Source organism: Aquila chrysaetos, chromosome 5 (assembly GCF_900496995.4).
Source record: "Aquila chrysaetos chrysaetos chromosome 5, bAquChr1.4, whole genome shotgun sequence".
Lineage (NCBI taxonomy): Eukaryota > Metazoa > Chordata > Aves > Accipitriformes > Accipitridae > Aquila > Aquila chrysaetos.
Genome location: NC_044008.1, coordinates 13,613,614 through 13,633,303, shown reverse-complemented (window position 1 = coordinate 13,633,303; position 19,690 = coordinate 13,613,614). Strand labels below are relative to the sequence as shown.

Below are 19,690 nucleotides of genomic sequence, written 5' to 3'. Positions count from 1 at the left end.
TTGTCTTGGTGTTTCCCAGAGCCCTCAGTGATGAGAAAGTGGTGTAGGGAAACTCCAGCTGGCTTTGCATGGACTTTAAGCTAAAATACTTCTGGAACCAAAGCAGTTTTAGAAAGTCAGAGCCCCATTTGAGCAGTAATACATCCATGTCTGCACTTGAGCTGCCTTTTGACAAAGGCGTCTCTGGCATCTCTGTGTTCATAGTATTGGTATAGAATCTGAAACCTGTGTAATCTGACCATAGATAGCAAGAAGGTAGTTATTTTTACATTTTTGTGATAGTTTGGTTCACACTGCTGCTTACAGGTACATTTTCCTCACTGTGTAAAAGTACTAGGAAATTTATTGTGCCCTAGTAATGTTTATCTAAATTACTAGGATGACAGCACAGTTGACCATAATTCATGTGGTTTTCTTCCCCTGCTGCTAGTAAGAACAATGCAATGTCAAGCTTACGATGGAAATAGCTGTCTTATTTCATGAAATGATTGCATTAATACAACATTTTTTAAGTGTTTCCTAGTATCTTTTATGCTTTGATTTTTAAGGTAACTTTTATGGAAGCTTTTCTTTAACTTTCAGTTCTTTGAGTATTTCTTAATGCACTTAAGCAAATTTTGCAAAACAAAATATGTTCTTGTGTGATTGGTGTTATCTCACGACTCTGCCATAGCTGACCACGTAGAGCTTTCTAAGCCTGTTGCTGTTGCCTGTTGTCACATAGCAAATGAACCATGGGTGCTGTGGAGTATTCTAGCAGCTGACGTTTGACACTATATGTATTGCTCCTCAGGTATTGTCAAAAAGGAGATTCAAGCAAACGTCACTGTTTTACTGACTGATATTTTGACCATTGGAAGTGTCACATAAGGCTTAGGAGACAATTTGAGGACTTTAAATAAGTGAAGCCCTGGTGAAATTTTTCCTTGAAAAGAAGCCCAGAAAGGAGTTACAAGAACTTTTGTATCATAAGTAAAGTTCAGGCTTTTAAAGTGAGTTCTTCAAATCTCAATAGGCTGTATAAGTATTTTCTTCAATTCACAAACAACATTTCTATGATATCCAGAAATATGTCTTTACAGGCTTTCTAAAGTGTTAAATAGATTAAATAGTTTGACTGCAAAAGTCAGAGATCTGTGTTTCCTGAACTGATTGGACTAAGTTCTTAATATGGTAGGATTCCACAAGTTGGGTTTGAAAAGCTGTTTTGTCTTTTTGTAAAAACATTGAAGTAGATTTGTAGTACAGACTGTCAAACCACTGTGGAAGTTGGAAGTACGTTTCTGAAACTCAAATTGCTTCAAAGTTTTGTCTCCCCACTGTCACATGTGGTAAGTGTTTGTCACCATCCCACAAACCACTTCTGTCACGCAATGAATAAGCAGAATTAAACTCGAGCTTTTCTAATGAGAATGGAGCTTAAGGCCTCATGAATGTAGTTCTTTAAGTATGATGAATCATGGATATACACTTACTTTTTGACCATTTTGTTCTTAAAAGAATAAAGATTTTTGTGGTACCAGAGTAGCAGTTCCAGTGAATATGCAAGTGTCATGGAAGTGTCCACTGTTATCTGCAGAGGCACCAGGCTGGATCTCTAATGTCCCTGCTGTTGGCATCTGAGTATCTTCTGGGCAGCGATTTGCAGTTTACTGCCTTAACCCAAATGAGTGCTGTTTTGTACTGTAGACAGTTGTTAATTATGAATGAGCATGAAACTGGACTGTGACAGATCTTACTGGCTATCTTGTCCTCAACTTAGCATAGTCTGAACAAATACTTTCTTCTTCTGCCCTGTCATTACCCCCATTCCGCCATTGAGTACATTCTTCTCCTTCTGGTCACTGTAGGCTGTAACCTAGGAAGGAAGCACTGAATCTCTTGCATCCTACAGCAGGCTGTGTGTGCACATTGCAATAGCGTTCTGCAGCAATTTTCTGTTGCATGTAGGGCAGAATCTTCTGCTGAGTCTGGCACTTTTCCGTTCCTGTGGTACTTCATTCAAAGCTCAGTTTTTAGAATTCTCTCCTTACTCTTCAGTCAATTCTTTCTCTTCCAAAATGTGAAGTAGATACTATTCCATGTAGCAGATACTACTACAAATCATAGAGTACTACTTACTCTTTCTGATTGCTCTCAGGACTGTACTTATCTTCTATTACCCACGTCACAGAACAGCTGACAAACATGCATTAAAAGCATGGATCCTAAAGTATTTTAGGAACAGATGTGTGCTAAAATCAACCTGTATTTCAGTTCCAGTCTTGCCTTGGAGCTGGGTTACACTAATCCTACTTTCCAGTCTGTTTAGCGGATTGTACAGATATTGAATCATGCAGGGGAGAAGGCTATGCGGAATTCTTCTCATAGCATCACTTTCTAGAAAATGAAAATTGGTACTAGTCACTCTGGCCTTTTTGGCTTACGATGGGTCCAAGTTGTACCTGTGAATGTGCTTTTTTTTTTGCATGCCTTTTAAAATGGGCTAAAGCAAAAAGGATCATCTTCTTAGAGTGCTTTTTGATACCTGACCTTTTTCCTGTATCACTTCCTCAAGTGTATCCTTTCTCATGCAAAATAACTTCTGCTTCTACTCAGGGTTTTCAGAGGTGGTTTTTTCTCCAAACTTCTTTCTGTTACTTTTTCGAAGCAGAGTCATGGCATTTGTCCCATAAAAATCAGCAAGATGCCCCCCCCCCCCCCCCCCCCCCCCAAAACCAAACCCCAAAACTCACAACCAGATTGAGATGTGGAACAATATACAAAATCATATTGGTGGCTGTGCTTGGAAAGTATCATTGTTTCTCTTTGCTCCCCCCCCCCCCCCCCCCCCCCCCCCCCCCCGAATTGGAGGCTTATAGCCTGTTTCAAACTATTTCTCAGTCTTGCTATTCTTACCTGATATAGCTAAATTATGTGTATTTATATTGCTATTTCTAGACTCCTGGTTGTGCCCAGTCTTAGCACAGGCACAATGTTTTATTTTGACACAAGTAAGGGCAGCGTTACATAGGACAGTATGTCTCCCATGTGCAGTGGTATTCTTTGTCTGTACCATGTTACAAACCAGGTTTCCCTGCCTGCTATGTGTATAGGTTATGCTGTGAATTTGTTTTTAGTGTTGCAAAGATGAAGCTTCCTGTAACTGTTTACATGTCTTTTCAAGAATTGAATCTTCCTATTCTTCACTGTAGCAGTGTTTTCAGATAATATATTTAGCACTTCAGTCACTATGTGGTCAGAGACTTACTGTTCCATCTCCAAATATTTACTGTTTTTTCTTCATTGATTAACATTGCAAGTTTTTAAAGAGCAATGCATTTTAAGAATAAGACCCCTGCATGCTAGTTATGTTACTCTCTTTAGCGTTCAGTGATTTAATCTGTGATAAAGTCCTCGGAGAAGAGAAAAAAAAATTGTCTGAAAACTGGTATTTCTTGATTTGCTTTTTAAAGTTTATTTTACCTTGCCATTGTTTTTGCTCTGTAAATGCTACTTTTATGGATTATTAGATGCATATTATTCAACTAAATTTATGCAAAGTTTTATCCACATTTGTGGACATTTTCACGATATCCAGACAAATTTTATGAAAGTGTTTTTCTGTGGGTAACAGAAATGCTAAATTTTGTGTGTTTTTTCTTTTCCTTTTTTGCTGGAAGAATTATTGAGGGTCTGGAGTTGCCAATTAATTTTTCCTTCTTTTTTAAAAAATTGAAGTGTGCAGTGAGTCTCCCAAGTGTTTTAGAAGAATTCAAGAAGAAAACTGGCTTTCCAAGCAGATCCTCTTATTTATGATGCCCTTCTGCCTGTATGTTGTTGCATAGTCAGTGATAAACAGGATTTATGTTTTTAACTAGCAACCAACCTCCCCCATTCTCCCCCTTGCCCAAAAGAAAGCAAGCCATGAACGATTTTGGGTCTTCAAGGATGATCATCAAGCATTAAAGATGGAGGGAGGGGAACATGAGCAACTCTGTCCTTCCTGTGCAGAATACCACTTAATAGAGATGGTAAAGTTCTTTGAAGCTACGTTCTCTGTTTTCCTCTTGATCATCTTGCATACCACTACCATGTCAGTGTCCACAGAATGGCTGGTGTTACAACCACCTAGCTTTAGCTGGAAGCCAGAGTTAACTTTGAGTTCTTCAGGTTCATTTTTAAGTCTGGATGTCTACACAATCTAAAATAATAAGCACTGCTGGCTCCTCTTGTTTTTTGTTTTTGTTTTTTTTTTTGTGTTTTTTTTCAAAGACAGTTTATACCTTTTTTTCCTCCTCAGTTTTAAGGTTGCAAAGGCCTAATTTGAGTGGGATGATAAAAGCTGTATTGCTCTTATTTCCTAGGTTGCTGGAAGGCATGGGCTGGATTTTATTATTAGAGATTTTGACTGTTTCAAATTTCTAGGATTTGAAATAGATGGAGAGGGAAAAAAATGACATTGTTGTGAATACAGCAGACCTCCTGTCACTCATCTTAATTGCACATACCTTGTACCTGAGAGGCAGGGACCTTCTTTGTCTGGGTGAGCTTGAAACTCAGCAGGAGTTGGGCATGAGGAGTTAAAAGTGAGATTTTGCTTTCTGTTCAGTTGTCTGTGTTGGAAGCCATGTGCTTCAAAGTACTAGCTGCTAACAGCTGTTTCTGAACCAGCCTGCTCCATGTTCGTCCTCCAGGTATTCTGAGCATTAAGAGATTTTTCTGTTTCTCACAGGTATTCTTAATGCAGTTGTTACTCCCTAACAGAGCAGTGTATTTCTTAAGTAAATATAGCTGTATTCCATACTGGTGCTGTAGTGGCTTTTGCAAAGTTCCATGTCTCATGATGTATAGAGCTGGCTTCAACTTGGCTTTAAACTGCTGATGACCTAAAAGTAGTGGATAATTAGATTTTTAAACTTCATCATAGTGAATATTGTAGAAAGAGAGAAGAGGGTTTGAGTGATCTTCTTATCACAAGGTATTAGCTGAATTGATGAAGTATGTTTCTGTTATATTGAGACTTGAAAATATAATATAAATGTTTTATTTCAGAGGTTAAGAAGATTATCAACAAAATACAGAACAGAGAAGATCTACCCAACAGCCACTGGAGAAAAAGAAGAAAATGTTAAAAAGAATAGATATAAGGATATATTGCCATGTGAGTCTGATTTATGTGTTAATAGAAGACAAAGGAAAGTGCTTGTTATTCTTAATGTATTTTGAATTTTACTGTTTAGTTATTACTGAAAGGCAAAATTGGAGAATGCTGAAAGAGAACTTTCATAAAATTTTTATTTTTAACTTGGAAGGCAAAGTAAGTGAACATTTGTATATTTTTTTTTTTTTTAGGAGAGCTATCACCTAAAGATAAAATGTGTGCTAGGTCCCAAGCTCTATCAAGCTGACATTTTCATTTTAGCTTGGAATAGTCTAGAACTTTACTAGGTGCTTGACTGTATTTTTTTCTTTAGGAGCATGTTATTCATGGTAGAAAACAAAAAAGATGTCAGCATAAACTTTAGATGAAATTTTAAGGAGCCTTAAGGAACCTGGCTTGGTGGTTTGAAGTAAAATAGATCGTTTTACTTGTTTGTATCCTGCAAACTGTGTCAAGAGAACTTTCAGTGCTGGATTATCTTTGGTTTGTATTTTGCTAGAGCCCAAATGAAATTCCTGTTTAATGTATGAACACAGAAAACAAGAGTCAGAGCAGAATTTAAATTTTGAAACCACCAATGTGTGGATATAATGCATCAGTGATCTGTAATGACAAGATTGCCTGTTACAAGTTCACTTTGTGTAGCTTGTGAGGCCGTGTATTTCAGAAGCTTTTACTATGCTTCTCAATATGAACAGGCAGCAGTGAGATTAAGGATAGTCTTCTGACAAATGCCATTTTTCATATCCCAAAAGATTAGCAACAGATATACATTTTTACTCTGCTTAGCTTTCTCAGAAGTGTTAGGAGGTTTATAACGACTAGGAAGTTCAAAATGGTCATAAGCATTGTTAGCTTTCATTTTCAAAATGTGTTCTAGTAGTAAACTCCAGCAAATTATGTTTCAGATTGTTGTATACCCGCATGCTCTGTTTTTCTAGTGCTGGAGTTTTTACTGTTTATCAGTGTTTGGAGCAACACTTCCAGCAGTAAACTTTGCCCTAGAGCCACAGGCCCTAGATTGTTTAGGAAAGGCATATGTGTTCATATTTTGCTAGAGGATTTATGTATAACATACATCAAATGTTGAAGAGTAGTGTGGTACTAAGCTCAGCTGCAGCAAAATAGTTAAATATCATTAGAGTTTTTGTGTTTGTTTTGTGTTTTTAGTTGGGAGGAAACATGTTTAATGGATGCAGTGAACAAGAGAGGGGAACTTCTTATTGTTGTCTTAATAGTAAGAGTTGTTATACTCTCTTCCATGCTGGCATTTTGGTAATCTTGGTAGCACCTAGGCTGAATTGATGAGACACTTAATAGCTAGTACAGTAGTGAATGGCAGCAACTAGACTGGTAGATGTGCTTTTCTTTCATCTACATAAAAATAAAACCTGATTCATTGGGAACTGAAAGGGTACACAGATCACAGTGGGGAAAATGAGCAAACCTCAAAGCTGACATTGAGGAAAATTGAAGGTATATTTTCAGTTGAAGAAGAATATCTTCAAACATCCAAAGGGTCCAGCAATAAAGTGATGGGAGACCAGCTTGACAGAAATGAAAGCCAGATGGTTTGGATGACGAAGGGGGATGATACTTTGCCTATCTTTTATAAATCCAGACAAGACCTTACAAATCTAACTGAATCAGATATTAGTGCTATATTTACCAGAAATTGTTACTGCTACCAGAGAGATCAGTACCTCAGTACTAACTCATATATATATATCAATATATAGCCTTTAAGGTATATATAAATATCCAGGCACTAAATCTTCTGAAGCTGGAACCTGCCATGGAATTTTTCTTGGAGAATTCTGTTCCAGACCTAAAACTCTGAAAGAGCTGAGCTGTGGCAGATAGAGGCAGGCTGGAAATGTTGACATTTGGAGACTGCTCTAGAATTTTGGATCTACTGTGCTGGGAAGATAGGAGCCCTCATTAGTCTACCACTATAATTAGTCTGATCCACCATTTAAAAGTAGTTTTTAGTATTAAGTCTGTGACACCACCATTGCATGCTTATAAAGTGTTATTGCTTTTAGATTATATGTATAAGAGTGTAATACAGTGTAGTATGTTTTAAGGGTTTCTCTAGGCTTTTATGTGAGAGTGCATTGTCTTTAGTCTGTGACCTGAATGTCTTGTAATCTACACTTGTGCTTTTTTAGGAAGCATTGCATGGTAACACAAACATTTTTTTGCATGTTATCAGGACTCTGGCAGAAAATTTCACCATCTTGGAAGGAAGTATCTTGGAAGCTTTTGGAAGAGCTTTCTGTATAGAAATACCTCTTAGCATGTACTTCTTGTGGGCGTGGTTCCTTGTTTTATTACCAGTGATGTTTTGACAAAAACCCCTCTATGAACCATATTTCCTCTGTTTAAATAGACTCATTCTTTTTTTTTTTTTCTTGAATTTAGCTCTAATAAAAGTTGTAGCAGCTGTTCTGTGATTGAGGAATTGACCCTGGGAGCAGAAAGTAACAGAAATTGCTCGAGCAGGTGCTGTTTCTGCAGATACTTCTGTTCCCCAGTTCGAAGATAATTTTTTTGATCTGAATTTCTGACTACAACAGCCTCTATTGTAGAGATAGTTTGAAAGAGTTTTATGTGATAGCTAGGAAGTGTTGGTATCAACAAGAGCTGGAAGGACTGGCAAACAACCTACCCTCCTTCTTAGTAAGAATCATCAAGTTGTTTCTGCATTAAAGATGCACTTAATTTGTTTTCAATGCCAAAAAGAATTCCAAGATGTTTGGTTTATTTTGTCAACAAGTAATAAAGGCTACTTTTAAGACTGCTGAGGATTTTGGTCTCCAAAGATCTGCTGTTTTCATAAGAAGCTTTCTCTGAGACAGTAATGCTTGAGGCAGAAACTTGAAATGTCAAAACCCCCTGAATGAAGGAATCTGCTGCTTTTAGTTTAGAAGTGCCCCAGCAAAGTGTCTAGCCCAGTGTTTGGGGGGATAGAAGTTAGTCTGTGTCTGAGCAATAAACCGCAGTATATGTTTCATGTTGTAATACTTAAGAGTCCTCCTTGGCAGAGACTTTAAGACCTGCCAGCTCCTTTAACTATGCACTGGTGTTTTATTCTTTCTGCAGATGTGCATTTAATTCTGACCATCGTGATCTGTGTTAATATTGTGTAACTACAATTTTGATTAGTTCTGATCAATTGAATTTTGCCTCTTTGTAATGAGTGGGTCTTGGAATTCCAGTAGTTGTTACTTTGTAAACTTGAGCATCAGAAGCACATCACAGTAGGACCTACTCTGCTTATCCCTACCTGAGTTGATTTACCCATAAATTAAATTGACTGACTTGCTTGTGTGACTTATCTTTGGGAAGCATTCTTTAATGTGTAATTTCTTCTTTACATATAATATGTACTATATATATATTATATTTACTGTTACATATTGATTTACATGTGTTGTAATTCTTGTTTCTTAAAAAAAAAAAAAAAAAAAATTCTTCTTTTAGTTGATCATAGCCGGGTTAAACTGACCTTAAAAATTCCCCCACAAGATTCAGACTACATCAATGCAAACTTTATTAAGGTACGTATTACTCTCTTAACAGTTCTTAAGTTCTTTTTAAGCTTTTATTTCATATCAGTGCAATTTTTAATATTATAGTCTGAGATAAGAATTTAAAACTGTGAGGGAAGATTTTTTTTTATTATGGTTTGAATAAATTTGCAAACATGATGCCATTTATAAAGCAGTTTTCTAAGTTTTAATATGGCTCTAAGTGTAAGTATAATGTAAAATACTTCATTTTAAAGTGACAGGCAACCATATTGGAACTTTATACCATAGGGAAATTCAGATACGATTGTTTTAACAATTGGTAGTGTTAAAAATACCAGACTTTGAGAGGGATCATAAATGAGGCATTTGACAAATTGTGTATGTTAATATGCACTTCTTGCTGTTCATGGCAGAAGTGTGGCAATGGAGTTAGGTATAACATTCTTAAAGAGAAGCCAGAATTTGGCTAAAAGCCTGTTACACTTTTGATTCCAATTGCGAATATCTTAGGTTTTCCTTGTAGCCTTATTCTGATGCTGCTTCTGCACAGTAATTCTTATTCAGAAACAGGTATTCTTATAAATCTCACTTATTGAATGTTTAGCTTGAAAAGCTGAATGTAAATTTTGAACTTTATATAAAGAAACAAATTCTAAAATTTTGGATTTTTGAAATGTATTACTGGGAAGGGGGGAATTTAAATTTGTTCAAGGGGATGCTTTTTAGCAGAAAGTTTTTAAAATGTTCATCATTAAATGTTTGAGTAACAAAGAAAATGAGGACTTAAAGGGAATCTTCAGAATTTGATCATACAGAAAATAATATTTTCTGTTACAGTCTCTGGCAGCACAGTAGCTGTTATAATCTTGGGTCCCCTTGAAATCACCAGCAAAATTCCCACTAATGTAAATGGGACTCACATTCACCCTTCCTGTTGTATCAAAAAAGAAAAAGATATTCTAATTTTACATGATTATAACCTAAAGCCTTTTTTATTCAGTGCAGATAAATTTTCTTTATAAGCGTTAATGGTTCCTTTGTGCAATCCTAGGGAGTACATGGGCCAAAAGCATATGTTGCTACCCAGGGACCACTAGCAAATACAGTAATAGACTTCTGGAGGATGATATGGGAATACAATGTTGCCGTAAGTACCTACTTAAAAACCAAGACTGGGTATTAACTTATTTCGTGGCACAGTGATTGTGTATCTTTTGCCTGAGCTGCCTATTATCAAAAAAGTTGACAGTGATTTAGTCCATTTATTTCTCAAAACTTGTTTTTGTGGTTTAAATAGCATTCTATATATCACCAATATTATTTATTCAATTTAATTAATAATGTAAATTCAAAGTAATAATTTTATTGAATGAATATGAAATCATGCGTATTTATGAATACGTTGGTGCTTGTGGTTACATCTGTGCTGTAGGAGACCTTACAAGTCTGACTTAATGTGGACTGACAAAATCAGATACAGAAGCAGCATGTGAAACAAAAAAAATAAAAGCCTACCTTTTTATTTATGCTAATTTTGGGTTACTTAGTGGTTTATATATTCTATATCTGTTTAAACAGCTATTATCAGGGCTTAACTTTTAAGTACTGTTAAAATCGGATATGTTCAACAAATTATTTCTGAAGATATTTTTTGTTTTATCGGACACTTAAATTGTGGTTATTTATTGTAACAAATAGCTTACCTGTTGGTGCATTTTTATTGTGCTGTTCACATTAGTGTATCTCAAGTAGCTTCACCTAAGAAATCTGATTCCTGTTTTTTAAATAGGTTTTTGCACCTATTTTAAGCAGTCTGTATTATTTTAAGCAAATATAGCTATGTTTCTTCCAGTTGGCAAATGGCTCTATATTTTTCTGATTAAGTTTAGACTTTATAGTCAGGCTGAATAAATATGTAAGATATTTGTACAGGCTTACAGTGAATTCAAATTAAGTAGCCTTAAAATGTTGTAGTAGTGTTGTAGATTTTGTGCAGGATGGAACTTGGGTACTATTTTAGAATTAAAAAGCATGTATCTGCAGGTAGGAAAAAGTATTAATTAGTCCCTTCAGTAGTAACCAATGAAGGAGTATCAGTATTTGCCCAGATAGAAGCAAGCAGTAAAGTGTTGCTGAATTTACTTGATCTAAAACCAGCTAACTTCAAGCATCTTTTTTCCTTTTCAGATAATTGTAATGGCCTGTCGAGAATTTGAAATGGGAAGGGTATGTATACTAAATACAAAACTAAATGAGCATTGCCCATGCGGGGCAATATGCCAATACTTGAGAAGCTTCATATGCCAAATCCGTAACTGTAAAATAATCTGCCAGATTGAATGAGAATGCCTATCCTTATATTTGTATGCATGAAAAATAATGAATGTGACTGCTTTTCTTTGCTCCATTTATTTACATTATTATTTAGGTGTCATCTCAGTGGAATATATGTGTTTGTATACCAAACTGTACCAATGGTCTGTTTCTGTCATGTCACTATGGAAAAAAACCTTGCTCTTTGTGGGATGTAGGCCAACTATCAAAATCCTGAGTCCTTCAGGATTTCCTGTCAATTGATACAGCTGTAAAAACAATCTATCTTTTAAATCTCTCTGCTATATTCTTATGACCTGAGAAGGAAAAAAAAAGTGGTCCAGAATTGTGAACTCCAGACTTTCACAAAAAATAAATTAGCTCTCATAGCTTCCATCTGTATGATGCGTGCTTGCACGTATGCAGGCAGTCATGAAGTTCACGTCCTAATTTACAAAGTGTATTTTGGCTGTATTTATTGGTCATCTAAGTTTTTGGTTTTGTTTTTCTTTTGGTATCCAAAAGAAAAAACATTTTACTGTCTATAAAAGAAGTCCAGCAAGGCACCAGTGGGCACATGTTAAAGAAAAGCACCAAATAAGAGAGAGTAAGGCATTCAAGATAATAATTTTGACTGCTTTGTTTCTGTTAATCATCATCTTTCAGTGCTACACATGAATTAAATTAAGATTCTTTGCTTTAACAGAAAAAATGTGAACGTTACTGGCCTCTGTATGGAGAAGCAGCTGTAACTTTTGGACCATTTCGTGTTTCTTGTGTAAGTATAAAGCTTTATAAATTAATTTTGAATTGTAACTTAAAATAACTGTTCAACAAACAGTTTGTATTACAAAACAAATGCTTTTTTAATCGTTAGGTACCAAATTTTACACAAAGACTCTCGAAAGGAATGCAGTGGAAAACAATGTGTGTATTTAAGCTGTGTGGTTTTTTGAATATTCCATGATTTATTTTTATTTTTTTAAGTAGGGAACCTGTGTGCCTTGGTCTTTTATCTTTATGTATCATTTCTTTAACTTTACATGATGTAGTTTTGAATGTCCGTATCATACTCAAGAAATCAAATAATATTCATGCAATTGTTTCTCTCTTGTGCATTCTGGATATGCATGAGAAATGAAAGTAACACTGGAATAGGTTATCTCCTTTAAAATACATAAAGTTAATTAGCATGAATAAAGAAAATGGAAACTAAACTTCTAGGGTTTTTTATCTTGTTTTTGTTGGTAACAGGTACAGGTTTATTTGAAAATACTTTCTTTGCTTCTATTGTTGCTTTTAAAATCAAAACAAAAATGAGTAGCAGATCACCATGAGGTCTGAATCTTTTTCTGGAGAATTCCTGGGGGGCGGGTAACTGTCTCGTAAGTTATGATTCCAGAAAGATGGAGTAGAAGTAGCAGAAGTTCACTTCATTATTTGTGACGTTTTCAGGGTATGGGGGAGGATACGGTGTGTGGGAGCATAGCCACCAAAATCAATATGATCAGCATTCCTTAGGTGTGGGATAGTATCCGGTTGCCTTTGTACACACCTGTTTTTGTATCTTTATTCCTTCCTGCTTTAAACACATTTGTGGCCTCTTTGTTCACCTTGTAGTTCTTGGAGTTGTGATCACATAGCCTTCATTTCTAGGTGATGCCAAGGGCCATCTAGCCTATCACATTGTGCTCAATGACAGGCTAATTACTTAAGGGAAGAAAATATAAAATAAGCCACGTATAGGATGATCCTGCTTCTTGTACCTGTTGTCAGCTTCTAGCAATGGACTAGCAGGACTTCCTTAGTTGGATGTTGCCCTTGGATTATCAGTATATATTTTTATAATGCGGTGGACGATGAATTTGACAAATTTTGGTCACTTACTCTTTCTGACATTCACACCATTGTGTTGTTGGAAGAAAACACTTCCTTGTGTCTTTATTTTTAATCTTGCTACCTGGGAGTTTAATCAGGTTCTGTTATGTTGTATTAGTTACTATTAGGATATGAATGAAATGTGACATTGAAGTGTTGAGTATAACTGTCATCAGTATAAATGATCTTATTGTGAACTTCTTACACTGGAGTTCATGATTAGCCTTAGCTGTTCACTTATTCTAAAACAGTGGAATTGATCCATTCCAAATTAATCTCAAAACTGTTTTTTTCTTCTCCTTAACTGAAAATTATGTGCTGCAATTTTCTAGCTGAAGTGCTTTAAGGTGTTCAGAAAGAGCTAGCATGCCAGTTTATTGAGCTATTCTTAATCTTACCCTGAAATAGTTTACTGAGAATTAAGTACATTTCAAGTTTATCTTGTCAGGAAAACATATACTTACAAATTTTAGTCTATAAAGATTCTGAATAGCCTTAAATTGATTAAAAAAATGGCTTGTGGGTTTGAGGTTTTTCTCCCCCACCCCCCCCCCCCCCCCCCCCATACCTAGTGGGTGATGGTCACATACTTGGCAAGTATTTGTGGAAAGGGATTGTGTGTACATTGTAAGTGACTTCTCAGGTACAGCTGAGAATCTATTACCTTTGGGTACAGTGGTGTATATGGGCTGCTAGTTACGCACTATCTCCTTAAACCTGCAAGGTGTTGCAATTGTTTTCTTGATGGAAAATGGTAAATTCCCAGTAGCAGATAGGAACACATGGAAGCATATATCCAGTCTCCTAAATTCACTGTGGGAAGCTGTAATGCTAAGCTTTTAAAAGCATGTGCAAATTGCGATATTACTGATATTTTAAGTACAGTAATATTATTTGGTGTCTACAGTATGAACCTTCCTTGATGTTCCAAAGGCAGATTTGAAAATTCTGGGAGCCTAGAAGCTATGCTTTTTGGCCACAAGCAAGACAATTACAATGATCCATTCAGATGCACCCTTAATTGAAAATAATAGAAGGGGAAAATTGAAAGGAGGTGTCACAGGATAGAGTGGTAAGAGGCTGAAGTCTATACGGCAGAAGTGTTAAAAGATGGCTGTGGGAGGCAATCTGTAAATTAAATAAACGCATGGAGAAATAAAGCAGAAGTACTTTGAAATACTCTTACAAGGTTTATTGATGGTTTCAGGAGCAGGCTAGACACTTGCTGGTTTGAAAACTCACATTTTTATTTTAAGTGAAAGTAACATCTTTCACTTATCTTGTGTAGCAAGCTAAGCTGCTGTTTTAAAATCAATGTTTTGATTGCCCATCTTTTGGTGAAATCATAGATACAAACCCAGCAAATTGAAAAAAAGACACCTCAATTTAGATTTTGGGTTTTTAGTTATATGCTGTATGCTGCATATTGATCTTTTTTTTTTTTTTCCTAATTCATTACTGTTTTCTCATGTTTAGGAAGCTGAGCAAGCAAGAACAGATTACTTTATTAGAACATTATTACTTGAATTTCAAAATGTAAGTATATGATTACTTCTGGTCTCAACTTTAATGGTTGTTCAAATGTCTCTAAAATGATATGATGGAGGAAACTCATAAAAATACCTTCACTTTTTTAGGTGCTGACTCTACATGTATGTAAATCATCAAGTTCAGAAGTGATGTTAAAAGCTTAGAGTAGTGAAATTCCTTACTTGTCTTTTATATATGTTCTTGGTTAGCCAAAGGTGTGTGGTGGTCTTCAATAGCATGTGTTAACAACTAGAAAGCTTCTATCACACTAGGATAATTTCACTATTTACCCCAACGGAAAATATGATGATAACCTGAATGAAACTTGTCAAAACCCCGTTTCCTATAGTTAGCTTTTTTTTGGGTAAAGTATGTGTACTTGTTAGAATTTGCCCTACACTTTCATTTATTGTCAAGAGGGTTTTACAATGTTAAAAGATATTCCTGATGCCCATTCATATATTTGTATTGCCAAGTAAAAATAAAGCAAGAATGGGGGAAAAGAGAAAAAAATCACTAAGCTGTTGTCAGTTTCTCACTCTAGCTTGTAAGAAGTTACTCTTTTGGAATTGAAATAAGATATGAAAAATATGGAATGTTCTTGATTAAATTTAGTTGCATTGTCTTTTTGCTTGGAGAGCTTCTGTGTGGAGGAATTGTATGTAATATATTCAAGGGTCAAGATAGAAATGTACTTTTTAAAGTGAGCTCAAGACTTCAGAATTCTTGAAGATTTGATATCCTAGTGTTCAAGATGTAGAATTGGTTTACCAGACAAGTATTCTGGTAAACCAATTAATTTACACTATTTAAGTTGGCAACTGTAAATGGTTACAACTAGTCTCTTTATGGAAGAAATTGTATTTATTCATCTTAGTGAAAACTTATGACACAAACTACTGTAAAACATGAGACCTAGTTCCTAAATTGAGTATGTTATGTTAATTGTGAAAATTGTCATATTTTCAGTGAAATAAAAGCAATTGCATTCTCATACAAGTGTTAAGAATGAATGATTTAAGCCTTTCTTGCAAACTTATACTTAAGTGTCAGATTTGAGGTGACCGTTTATTTTTCTGAAAAGCAACTGTCAGTAAATAAAAATAAATGTAGAGTTGTCCTGCAAAAACATGAAGGTTGACAGTCAATTTTACAGAATACCTGTCATTTTAATTGGCATCCTGTATTAAGAAACCGTTTATTACAGGTCAGTCTCACTTATTGATATGTTTTCTTTAGCAATGCTTTGTTCCATTTCAACAACCGATATCACAACAGTTATGAAAACTGTTTAATCATGAGGGGGGTAATTTTGGGGGCTAATTTTTGTCTGCAGTAGTTTGCTAGGTGCTTGCAGTGGGATGCATGAACTTAATCAGTTTGCTTCTGTTAGTGTGTCCTGAATGCTAATAACTGACTGTTATGAAACTTTTTAGATAGCAGAAATTAACTGCATAATAACTGGGGTTTGCAACTTGTTTTTGAAATGGTGCACTTAAAAACAGAACTGAAAAGATATCAAAAACTCCAAAGCAGAACCTACATCACTTTTAATACCTGAGTATCATGAAAACTGGTTACTTCGGAAACTGTAGCTAATTTATATTTTGCTTGCATGTACTATACATGCAAATCCTGTTAGCTACTTGACTTCCATGAGTTCTGTTCCACTTAATTTTTATAGGATGCTTGTGTACTACATAAAAACTAAGTAGTAACAAAAAACCTACAGTTTGCGGTATGCTTTTGATCTTAGCAAAGATCCCAAAGTTTTATGTTCCTTTAAGGAGTAATGTAACTGAAAGGATTAACAAGATATGTTGATATTTAACCTGTGCAGCTGATAAAATTATCTTTCTGCAGACTTACCTAGCAAATTTGCTTCAGGATTTCTGTAAGCACGCATTTTGGTAATGAATTACAGACTTTTCATCTTACTTTGAAGACTTCTTTGTGTAGCCTTGAACTGGGGAGGAAAATACATACTTGTGGTATAAAGTAATACCCTTCTAAGTTCACTTTCTGGTTTTCCAGAATAATGAAAAGTTTTGTCACTTCCGTAAAATTTTCAATAGAGTATCATACAAAATACTATGCAAAAGAACTTAAAATTCATATAAATAAAGTTATTCTAGTTGCTAGGAGGAAAAGCAGTTTGACATTCAAAAATTATTTTAAGCTAAAACATCAAGTTCTTTAGGGACTATGGAGGTTCCTTTTCATTTTTAATTTCCATATAAAAAACAAATTTGGATATTATTTTCTTTCTCATGGTTCTGCTAATGTGAAAAATCACTGCTTTGTCTCTTTAAATGTAATTAAGTGAAAGCTCCTGGTGGACCTTAATAGGCAGTTGTAACTTTTCTTCCTCCTTACTGATGACATTGGTTTTACATAATCAGTTGGATTTCTACAATTTCTTTTCTTGGGCTGTATTTTGTGTTGTTTTTACTAGCTACAGTGCTTCCACAGGTCTGGCAAAAGTAAAGCATCAAAAATAGTTGGTTCAATTGAGCACAGAAATTTATATTGTCTTTCAAGAGGCCCACTATGTTGCTTCTCAAATAACTAAACAGAAGGTAGCATAGGCCTTACAACTTGTAACCTGTAACATTGATCAAAAAATTCATAAGCGCCTCTAGTACGTTAGTTTGAGGGTATGCTAGAATCCAGAGGTGTGACAACAGCATGGAAAGGTGCAGTAGAACTAGCTATACTGCATATGGTTTGGATGATGATGAGAGAGAGGATTTGGTCTTTCAGGGATTTGGGTAGCTGAGTAACTAGGCTGTTCTAAAGCCTGCTGCTTCTTTAGTACTATTATAACATGAGCTAATTAGAATACGAGTGTACCTGCTGTTGTTGCAGGTGTGATCCATATTTAGATATGGCCTGAATTTTTTATCTCATTTTCTTAATTCTCCTCTGTGTGTGTGCGCGCGCATGCACACACGAACACTTTATTTTGTAATGTGACAAAACAACACCTCCCCTCGCGCCCCCCCCCCCCCCCTTTTTTTTTTTCCCCCCACATGTGAGTTACTGGAGTGTGATTGGAAAAAGAACCTTTCATGGTAGTCTTTCCTTTTCTTTCTCCCTTTCAAATTTTAAGACTGTAAGGACAGAGAATCTTTTAACACAATGGAACGTTGTGGGTCCTTTAACCCATATATTATAGAGAGGGGCTTCTGTGAACTGTCCTGTAGTGCTTTCTTCTATGCATTAGCAGCACTCAAAATACTACTTCAGAACTTCCCTTTTGTTTTTCTAAGTGGTATAAGCTATAGGGTTTTTTTAATACAGTAAATGGCTTTGCTTGTGCACGCTTAGTCATGCAAAAAGTGAAGGTTCATAGAACTGATTATTTCATACAAAATCCTCAAATATGTATTATCAGTAACACCTTTCTCCCTCCCTCTCCCTTAGGAGACTCGTAGTGTTTATCAATTTCATTATGTTAACTGGCCTGACCATGATGTCCCTTCATCTTTTGATTCTATTCTGGACATGATCAGCTTGATGAGAGAATACCAGGAACATGAAGATGTACCAATTTGCATACACTGCAGGTATCAAATATATTTGTTTTCGAAGTTTATATACATTTTAATTTCTTTTTTAAGTCTAGACTTTTGGTGTGAGATGTACTAGTTTGATCCTAAATTAGAATTTATTTATTTATTTATTTTAGTTTTCCAAAAAGGATTATTTCCTCATGTCAAAACTTCATTCAAAATCATACAGTCTTCATTGTCTTAAAACTCATGTCGCAGTGAAATTTTGCTTCTATTTCAGTTTAAGACAGAATATCAATCAGAAAAGAATTAGTCTTTGAAAGCAAAACTGTTTTGTCGTTCTTAAGACATTTAAATTCTCATTAGGATGAAATAGACTTTGAAGAACATTGCAAATCAGTTATGGGAGTGAAGGCTCCATTCTCAATAGGGAAAGACTACATAGCAGGTGCATCACTACCTAAGAATTTTCTGTCTGTCTTCTAATACAAAAAAAAAGATCTCTAATGAGCAGGCTGTAGTTTCTGGTTGGTAAGTCTTTGCTTGTGAGCAGCAGTTTCATCTTTGACCTGAAATTTGGCTAATAGGACTGTTTAAACTGCCATGAAAATGTTCTGGTGAATTGACAGTTTCTGTCAATTTCTCTGGAAAGTTATTGCCTATGATATTTGATACTTTTTAAAGCAACAAAAGTTAATTTATTACATGTCAGAAAAACTGAATTCAGATTCCTAAGCCAGGAAATGTTCGATTGTTGGTGCTTATTATTCTTTAGAGCTTGGTTATTTTCTTAAAGTGTATAAAAATCTACTGTCTTTAGCTGCATTCTTTTTGAACTTGTCACTCTCAGTAATTCAGGTCTAAAACCATAAAAAGAACTTACTTAGCACTGAAATCAATTTCACTTTGTCCTGTTTCTCTTGAATGTCAGTACAGTTGTGAAGGCTGGTTCTTTACAACAGTATAATTATAATGTAATAAATATGCTTACTTTATAACTCTTTATTTGTAAAATAGAGAAATTTATACTATTAGGAAGAATAAATGTTGATATTTCACTGTTATTTTTTATAACTTTCAGACTTAAGTTTTTTAGAGAAAAAGCAGAAAATGCAGATATCTAAATCAGACAAATGTGGGAAGTCTTTAAACGTATTCTGTTCTGCCATTTAACATATCTATCATTAAACTTGAACAAAATCCCTACTGTTGAAGCAGTGGTAACTAGCAATAGTGTGACAAAAGAGGCAATAAATGTCAGCATTTTTCATCTTTCATGATTGGAGTTCCGATTGGCTATGAAATACTTGCATTAAAAACTTCAATGCTCCATTTTGCACTGCTAACTTTTTAATTTTTATGACACTATGGCGTCAGGTTGAGTGAGCTTAAAATGATAGTTGAGGGATTTTGATTTTTTTTTTTTTTTCCACGTAGACTCTGGAAATATAAAGCTTATAGACTGTTTTTAACAAACTACAATAATTTCTAACACACCTAACTGTTTATGTTCATAGTGCAGGGTGTGGAAGAACAGGAGCCATCTGTGCCATAGATTATACATGGAATTTGCTTAAAGCTGGGGTAAGGAATCTTAAAAGAAGAAATTTTGTGGCATTCCATCATTTCATAACAGTGATTGAGCTCCCAAATGTTCTAAAACAGTGAAATGTTTAAGATGTTCCAGAACTCTTTTGACAGGTTGGATGTTTAGTTTCATTGCATTCATGCTTTAGTATGAACTTGCTTTCCTTTGACAGCAAGTTTTTATCTAA

At 35.2% G+C, this 19,690-nt stretch overlaps 1 protein-coding gene across 1 annotated transcript in view; it reads left to right on the top strand.

Moving 5' to 3' along the window:
- Window positions 1-19,690, top strand: part of PTPN12 (protein tyrosine phosphatase non-receptor type 12) — an 83,359-nt gene that overhangs the window by 30,968 nt on the left and 32,701 nt on the right. Inside the window, exons 2-9 of the mRNA XM_030014755.2 lie at window positions 5,035-5,143; window positions 8,630-8,706; window positions 9,731-9,826; window positions 10,867-10,905; window positions 11,699-11,770; window positions 14,347-14,406; window positions 17,827-17,969; window positions 19,433-19,499. Coding sequence (XP_029870615.1) covers window positions 5,035-5,143; window positions 8,630-8,706; window positions 9,731-9,826; window positions 10,867-10,905; window positions 11,699-11,770; window positions 14,347-14,406; window positions 17,827-17,969; window positions 19,433-19,499 — 663 coding nt within the window. The remainder of the gene's footprint in view (window positions 1-5,034; window positions 5,144-8,629; window positions 8,707-9,730; window positions 9,827-10,866; window positions 10,906-11,698; window positions 11,771-14,346; window positions 14,407-17,826; window positions 17,970-19,432; window positions 19,500-19,690) is intronic.